The following is an 8,363-nucleotide window of genomic DNA, read 5'->3' as shown; positions in this document are numbered from 1 at the left end:
AGTAATTTCACTTTAATGGCAATGAATAGGTTCTTTTCATTGCCATTAAAGTGAAATAACTGAACATAAACATTGGAGCCTGAGAAGAATGCTCATTTTAGAAGAACATTTCAAATGGCACGTAGAGGCTTTTGCCTCTGAACTTTTCATATGTTTTCAAGTACAGCAGTAAACCTGATGGCCATTGTTATTTACATGAGTACAGCACATATGTTCACATCTGTTCATGTGGTGTTATATTAACTTGTGTATGTGTGCGCAGGGATTGGCGGAGAAACACCAGAAGACACTGGCATTGCTACGTAAACAGCAGACGGTGATTCTTGACGATGAGCTGATTCAGTGGAAGAGACGTCAACAGCTGGCTGGCAATGGCGGGCCGCCCGAGGGAGGACTGGACATACTACAGTCATGGTGCCCACACATGCATACTTAGCAGTCTAATTTAGGACATACCATAGACCTCTATTGTTTTTAAAGCTAAAGATAATTTTAATTACTACAGATTAAGCCAACCCCTTATGTACAGTTGGTACACACACACATGCTCCAAGTGAATAGTGTGCATAGCATTAGCATAATACAACACTCTGTACTGTAACATTAGTAACACATGCTTTAAAGGGGCATATCGTAAACATTGTAGCGTCATAAACTACTGCTCAAAAGTTTGTGGGTTTGCTATGTTTTGTTTTTTGTAAAGAAATTAATACTTTTAATCAGCAAGGATACATTTAAGTGACCGAGAAGACATTAATAATTTTACAAATAATTTTTTATTTCACATAGATGCTTTTTACAGTTTCAAAATATTAGGCAGCACAACTGTTTTCAAGATTGATAATAATAAGAAATGTTTCTTGAGCAGCAAATCAGCATATTTGAATGATTTCTGAAGGATCATGTGACACTGAAGACTGAAGTAAAGATGCTGTCATTTGCTTTGCCATCACAGGAATAAATTACATTTTAAAACATATTACAATAGAAAACACTGGTAACACTTTATTTAATTAATATTACTCAGTACTTAAATGTATAATTACACTGTAACAAGGACACCTTAAAATAAAGTGTAACCAAAACACTTAATTTAAATTGTAATAATATTAATTCAAATATTACTGTTTTCACTCTTTCTTAGTTTCTTACTCTTAATTTAGTTACACATAAACACATTTTTAACCTTTTTTTCTGGCAATTTAAACTGTTTTTGCTACTGTCCATCTATATGTAATTTACCGACATTTAGAGTCAGCATGAAAATTCATGTTGATGCTCTTATTGTGAACGATTTATCCCTGCATATGTTTCATTTCTCTTGACCTCATAACTTCAAATCAAAATGTCATAACTTAATCTTCCGGTAAAATTACCTTTCCAATCATTACGCCCACTTAAAACACTCCCCTTGCTGCAAACTCCCATTCAGATCTGCCTTTATTTACTCAGCGACCAATAAATAGAGCCATCGATAATCAATTTCACTTGGGTCTATGTCACAATATGAAAATGCACAATACAGAAAAATGTTTATCGCTACATCTGTTTCATCACGACTTTAAGGCATCTATATGTAAATTTCCTCTGTTTTGATTGGCTAACTTTTTTTAAGGTAAAATGATGAACACTTCCATTTCAAAATATCCTCCATTATTTTCCATTATATGTCTCCTTTAAAATGAAAGCAACACTTCCATATGATGTTGCCCATATGAAGAGTTCAGATGCAAAAGCCTCTAAGTGCCATTTGAAATTCTTCTAAAATTAGCATTTTTATCGGGCTCCTATGTGTAGGTTCAGTAATTTCACTTTAATGGCAATGAATAGGTTCTTTTCATTGCCATTAAAGTGAAATAACTGAACATAAACATTGGAGCCTGAGAAGAATGCTCATTTTAGAAGAACATTTCAAATGGCACGTAGAGGCTTTTGCCTCTGAACTTTTCATATGTTTTCAAGTACAGCAGTAAACCTGATGGCCATTGTTATTTACATGAGTACAGCACATATGTTCACATCTGTTCATGTGGTGTTATATTAACTTGTGTATGTGTGCGCAGGGATTGGCGGAGAAACACCAGAAGACACTGGCATTGCTACGTAAACAGCAGACGGTGATTCTTGACGATGAGCTGATTCAGTGGAAGAGACGTCAACAGCTGGCTGGCAATGGCGGGCCGCCCGAGGGAGGACTGGACATACTACAGTCATGGTGCCCACACATGCATACTTAGCAGTCTAATTTAGGACATACCATAGACCTCTATTGTTTTTAAAGCTAAAGATAATTTTAATTACTACAGATTAAGCCAAACCCTTATGTACAGTTATTTTATTTTACATTTATTTTATTTTATATATTTGTTTATTTTATTTTATTTTGCTATCTTCTGGGGCAGAGTTGTCCCAGTGCATGGCTAAATAAAGCAATACACACACTAAGACAGTTATGCAAATAATCAGAGGCATGTGTATGTTGTGGTTTTGCACAAAACATTTGCGTTTACATTACACACACACAACATATGCAGAGAGCAGCTCTGTAGTTTATGCTTGGGTTTGGCATTTCTGCATGTGTTTGTGCACAGGTGTGAGAAGCTAGCAGAAACCATTTGGCAGAATCGTCAGCAGATCCGGAGGGCGGAGCATCTGAGACAGCAGCTGCCCATTCCCGGCCCCATCGAAGAGCTGCTGACCGAACTCAACAGCACCATCACGGACATCATCTCAGCTTTAGTCACCAGGTGTGTGTTTGTGTGTGAAAGAGAGAATAGCAGTGACGTTAAGTGATTGCAAAGTGCAGCAGTAATACAACCAATATCCCCCCTGTAATCAACACCGTGCAATTTTAGCATTATTATTTCAGTCAAACCTATAAAACCCCTTTGTTACCCCAAACTACATATAAAAGCTTTATCAGTGGCATAAAAGTAACCAATGCAGCTACTTAATCATTTGCTACTCGTTAACGTCCCCTTTAAATAACGTGACGCTCTGCCTTCTATGACGCTGCTCCCATTAAGCACTGTTAGAAGTGAATGAATTGATTCAGCATTTCGACACTTCCGTAAGGATGCGTTAAATTTGACAAAGCAGTTTAATAAAGGATGTATTGATCTCGTGAATTAGCGAATTGTACTATATACTATTGATCCAGTGGCATACAGACATCGTCAGATTAACAGTACTCTATCCCAATGATGTTGGGGGATCCTGTGGGGGCAGCAATCATATTTTGGGGTGGCCATGCTACTTTTTATCATAAGCCTGCTAAAATGTAGTGCCAGTACGTGTGCTCATTGGCGCCCCCTCAAGTTGGTGGCGCTCTAGGCGACCACCTAGCTTGCCTATGCCTAGAAACGGTATTGGCTTGGAGCATCTGAGGCTCCGATGCGTTCCACGTAAATGCGCAAAGCGCAGATGGGACACAACAACGCAAAGGCTGGGTCTGCCTCCTCCGAGGGCAGTGCTTGCAAGTTCCTGCCCATTCCCGGCCCCATCGAAGAGCTGCTGACCGAACTCAACAGCACCATCACGGACATCATCTCAGCTTTAGTCACCAGGTGTGTGTTTGTGTGTGAAAGAGAGAATAGCAGTGACGTTAAGTGATTGCAAAGTGCAGCAGTAATACAACCAATATCCCCCCTGTAATCAACACCGTGCAATTTTACTATATCTCTTTCTTGGCATTGCTACAATTTCAGCAGTGACTTCACAGTGTATTTGAATTAATCATATTAGTTGCCATGGTGACTTGTAACCATACATTCAAAGACATACATTTTCTTCCTTCTTGTGCTCTTTATGTGTGTGTATTTTTTCACTCAGTATTGAGCCTACAAGTCTAAGTGGTTATAGGTTTTAAGGAGGTTTTACATTTTGGGCATAAAGGAAGGGGTAATTAGTGAATAATCAAGAAATCATTTTTAAAGGGATAGTTCCAAGAAATACTCACACTCATGCCATTTCTTACATATAATACAAGAACAGGTTGATAACTTTTTCCATTAAATTACAGTGAATGGGCTTTTAGGCTTCAAAAAGGGTGCAAAAGCCTCATAAAAGTATCAAAGTGGTCTGTACAACTCGAAGCCATACAGTGCTTTTTGTGTGTAACAGAGAAAAATGAGTTATTATACACAGAAATGCTCTGCCTTAGTTCATAAGAGAAGTTTAATTAATATATCATTCAGTGATTTCAGTCGACTCATTCACTGAAAAAATCAGACTCAAAACACATAATTCATACATTAAATGGAGATTTCTACTTCTCTTATGAACAATCATGAATGCACATAGGAGAGCTGTTTTCAAAAGTCTTATGCTCACCTGGGCTGCATTTTTTTGCTCAAAGTACAGTAAATGTAATATAGTGAAAAAGTCATTGTTGTGTAAAGCATCAAACAGACATTACAAAAAGTAGCTTCAGCAAGAAATATTTAGTTTGATTCAACATAAAATTTATTACATATACTTTTTTGGACCATGAGGGTGAGTAAATGATATAATTTTCATTTTTGGTTGGGTGACTCCCAAAAGATAATTTAAAGTCATTGTTGTGTAAAGCATCAAACAGACATTACAAAAAGTAGCTTCAGCAAGAAATATTTAGTTTGATTCAACATAAAATTTATTACATATACTTTTTTGGACCATGAGGGTGAGTAAATGATATAATTTTCATTTTTGGTTGGGTGAACTATACCTTTAATAATTTTTATTATTATGATTACTATGGAAATATCGCTTGAAGAACCTTTTGAAGCACCTTTATTTTTAAGAGTGTAGTCCCGAAAGGGAGTGGTGGGAACCTTGGGCACATAACCAGGTCGGGGTCTCGAGGTAACGTGAGAATCAGCCGGACCAAACTCAAAGCACGATTCGTTGACTGAGAATGCCTGCAGGTCCCTTACCCTCTTGATTGAAGTGAGTGCGATCAGGAGCAAAGTCTTGAGAGACAGGGATTTCAGCTCAAATTAATCAAGCGGCTCAAAGGGGAGCGGAGTAACCCTGTCAAGACCGTGGAGAGATCCCAAGAGGGATGAGGTGCGACCTGGGAAGTCTCCTCACATCTCTCAGAAACCTGACAATCAGGTGATGCTTTCCCTGGGACATACCATCCACTCCATCATGATGTGCCACAATGGCAGTGACATACACCTTTAAAGTGGAGGGGGACAGCCTTCGCTCCAACTTCTCCTGCAGGAAGGAAAGCACCACACTAACCGAGCATATCTGGGGGTCCTCTCGCCGAGAGAGACACCACTCAACAAACAGACCCCACTTCAAAGCATAGCATAGTATCTTCAACTCATCTGGGCAGCCGCCGAGGCAGAGGGCTGCTCAGCAGACTATTCAGCTTCTGAAGAGGAAAGCCCCTCCTCTGATGCAGCGATACAATAAAGATGAATTGCAGCCAAGAAATTCCTGCAGATCTTCTTTTCTTGATTGTAGAATCTTCTCTTTTAAATCAAAAGAGAGATGCGCTCAAGAAGCGATCGGCTCCGAAGCAAAACTCTGAATGAGTGGACGCACATCGCCATCTTATATACCCGTATGTACGGGGAGTGGCTTGGCATGCAAATTCCACTCGCCAATTTTTATTGGCCTTTTCTTGTAATGCTCAGAGGCTCCCAAGTGAGACCCCTAACGTCAGTTAATGTCGACGTAACGTCGAACGTGACTGACTGAAAGGGAACACCATTTATATGAAATAGAAATCTTTTTTAAATGTCTTTACTGTCGCTTTGCATAAATTGAATCCATCTTTCATGACTAAAAGCATTAATTTCTTAAAACAATACATACTATAAAATATAGTGTGCAAGTCATATGTATCACTTTTACATCCGGAAGGAACAGAAAAGGTCATAATAAGGGTTTGCAATAGCATGAGGGTGAGTAAATGATGACGCAGTTGTCATTTTCGAGTGAACTATCCCTTCACATTGTCCATATTCACATTTTATGAAATTAAATGATGAATGTCTTAGTACCAAATGATTGAGTGTTTACTCACCCTGCATGTGCTGGTATCTGTGAGAAATCAACCGAGGCCGTTTATCAGAGAGATCACTTTGGTGGCACACAGGGGATGTCTACAAACCTCTGCTCTCCTTCACTCTCTTCCTCATAATATCTCAAGCTGTCAGCATTCACACCTACCAATGGGGATGAATGTGATGCTTCATTCATGTGTGTCTGTGCAGCGCTGCTTCAAATCCAATCAGGGCCGTTTCTAGCCATTTTGACGCTCTAGACGAAATCCCTATTGCCCCCCCCCACATCATATATATATATATAAAATTTCTTTTCAGACACCAGTTTTTAATTTGTGGAGATTCAACGCATTGTGAGTTCCAAAAATCTGAGCGCATTTATAAATTGACTGTTAAGATAAAAATTTTACACAATTTATTATCTGTAATACCATTGTGTAGCCACTATATGCCTCTATAGCCCTATGTAACAATCCCTAGTAGCTGAAAAATTGTCATTACACATAAATTAACTTTATTACATTTGGATTTGGATACATGTTTAGATATTATAAATGGCTACTTTTTGTCTTTGTTTTCTGTTAAATTTTTTTGTTGTTGTTGTTTGAAACGTTGATTTAAAGTGTCAGTTATTGCATTATTATTTCAGTCAAACCTACAAAACCCTTTGTTACCCCAAACTACATATAAAAGCCTGATCAGTGGCATAAAAGTAATCAGAATGTAGTTACTTATTACTTTGTTACTCACTGACGTGTGAACTTCCCCTTTAAATAACAACGTTCTGCTCTCTATGTGTATGATGCTGCTCCCATTAAGCACTGTTAGAAGTGAAGTGTGTGTGTGTGTGTGTGTGTGTGTGTGGGTGTGTGTGTGTGTGTGTGTGTTTGGTGCCTCAGGCCATACAGTCACTGAAACACTGAGCTTAATGGAAACTGTGCTTTTAAAAACCATCAGTGTCTAAATGGATCTCCATCAACCTGAGAAGTGTAACGCTGGCTTTTTAACTATTTAACATAATTGTTTTGTTGTTGTTGTTTGAAACGTTGATTTAAAGTGTCAGTTATTGCATTATTATTTCAGTCAAACCTACAAAACCCTTTGTTACCCCAAACTACATATAAAAGCCTGATCAGTGGCATAAAAGTAATCAGAATGTAGTTACTTATTACTTTGTTACTCACTGACGTGTGAACTTCCCCTTTAAATAACAACGTTCTGCTCTCTATGTGTATGATGCTGCTCCCATTAAGCACTGTTAGAAGTGAATGAATTGATTCAGCATTTCGGTGTCTAAATGGAGCTCCATCTACCTGAGAAGTGTAACGCTGGCTTTTTAACTATTTAACATAACATAGCCACATATCAAAATGAATCCAATTCGGATTACTACATACCAGTTAGAGATGTGGCCTGGTGAATAGTGCACATGCAATGACTACTGCACAGTGGTGTATAAAGTACCTGAAAGCTATACTCAAGTAAAAGTACAGACATCTTACCAGAAAATGACTTTGGTAGAAGTTGAAGTCACCGTTTAGAATATTACTTGTGCTTTTTCACTTTTTCAACTTTAGTTAGTCTGTAATGTTGCTGTTTGAGCATAAAAAAGATCTGCAAAGTTAGAAAGGTCAAAGTCCAATTCAAAAGGAGATATTTTATTTAACAGAAATCACTTTTCAAAAACTACAATGGATGACTCGTTTGGACTACAATGCATATTTTCCGGGATTTGTGATATCACAAAGATCGACGAATGGGACGAGACCTGGTTGAGCTGCACTAGAGAAGGCAACGAGTGTTAACGAGACACGCTAGCTTTCCCAAGGCAGACGAACTTAAAGTGGTTACTATCATCCGAGTTTAAATCGCGCTCAAAACTAGTACACCCCCAAAACAAAATCAAGACTTTGTAAAAGAGCATAATAGGACCCCTTTAAAACATGAGAAAATGTGAAATTAAAACCGCCAGTAGGTGACAGCAAGCGACTGTTAATGAGTGAGTCATTGAGATTCAACCGATTCATTCAAATGGCTGATTCATTCAGGAACAAAACATTTGACTGTGTTAATGAGTGAATCACTGAATCATTTATTCAACCGATTAGTTCAAAAAGCTGATTCATTTGTCGGCGCCAATGGCCTCGTGGGCAGCGTGCCGACATGTAGCGCCATTGCGCTTAGGGCATCCCGAGTTCGAGTCCCAGCTCGCGGACCTTTTCCAACCCCACCCCCCTCTCTTTCACCCACTTTGCTTCCTGTCAACTTACTGTCCTATCTAAATAAAAAAGACATAAAACGCCAAAAATAAAACTTAAAAAAAAGCTGATTCATTCAATAAGTAAACACCGTCCATTGCTC

At 38.5% G+C, this 8,363-nt stretch overlaps 1 protein-coding gene across 1 annotated transcript in view; it reads left to right on the top strand.

Annotated features, from left to right (window-relative positions):
* Positions 1-8,363, top strand: part of LOC107690298 (signal transducer and activator of transcription 5B-like) — a 92,621-nt gene that overhangs the window by 65,075 nt on the left and 19,183 nt on the right. Inside the window, exons 8-9 of the mRNA XM_016488594.1 lie at positions 263-414; positions 2,592-2,747. Coding sequence (XP_016344080.1) covers positions 263-414; positions 2,592-2,747 — 308 coding nt within the window. The remainder of the gene's footprint in view (positions 1-262; positions 415-2,591; positions 2,748-8,363) is intronic.

This window comes from Sinocyclocheilus anshuiensis, unplaced genomic scaffold (genome assembly GCF_001515605.1).
Source record: "Sinocyclocheilus anshuiensis isolate Anshui unplaced genomic scaffold, SAMN03320099.WGS_v1.1 scaffold461, whole genome shotgun sequence".
NCBI lineage: Eukaryota > Metazoa > Chordata > Actinopteri > Cypriniformes > Cyprinidae > Sinocyclocheilus > Sinocyclocheilus anshuiensis.
This window is presented reverse-complemented; position numbering and strand designations above follow the sequence as displayed.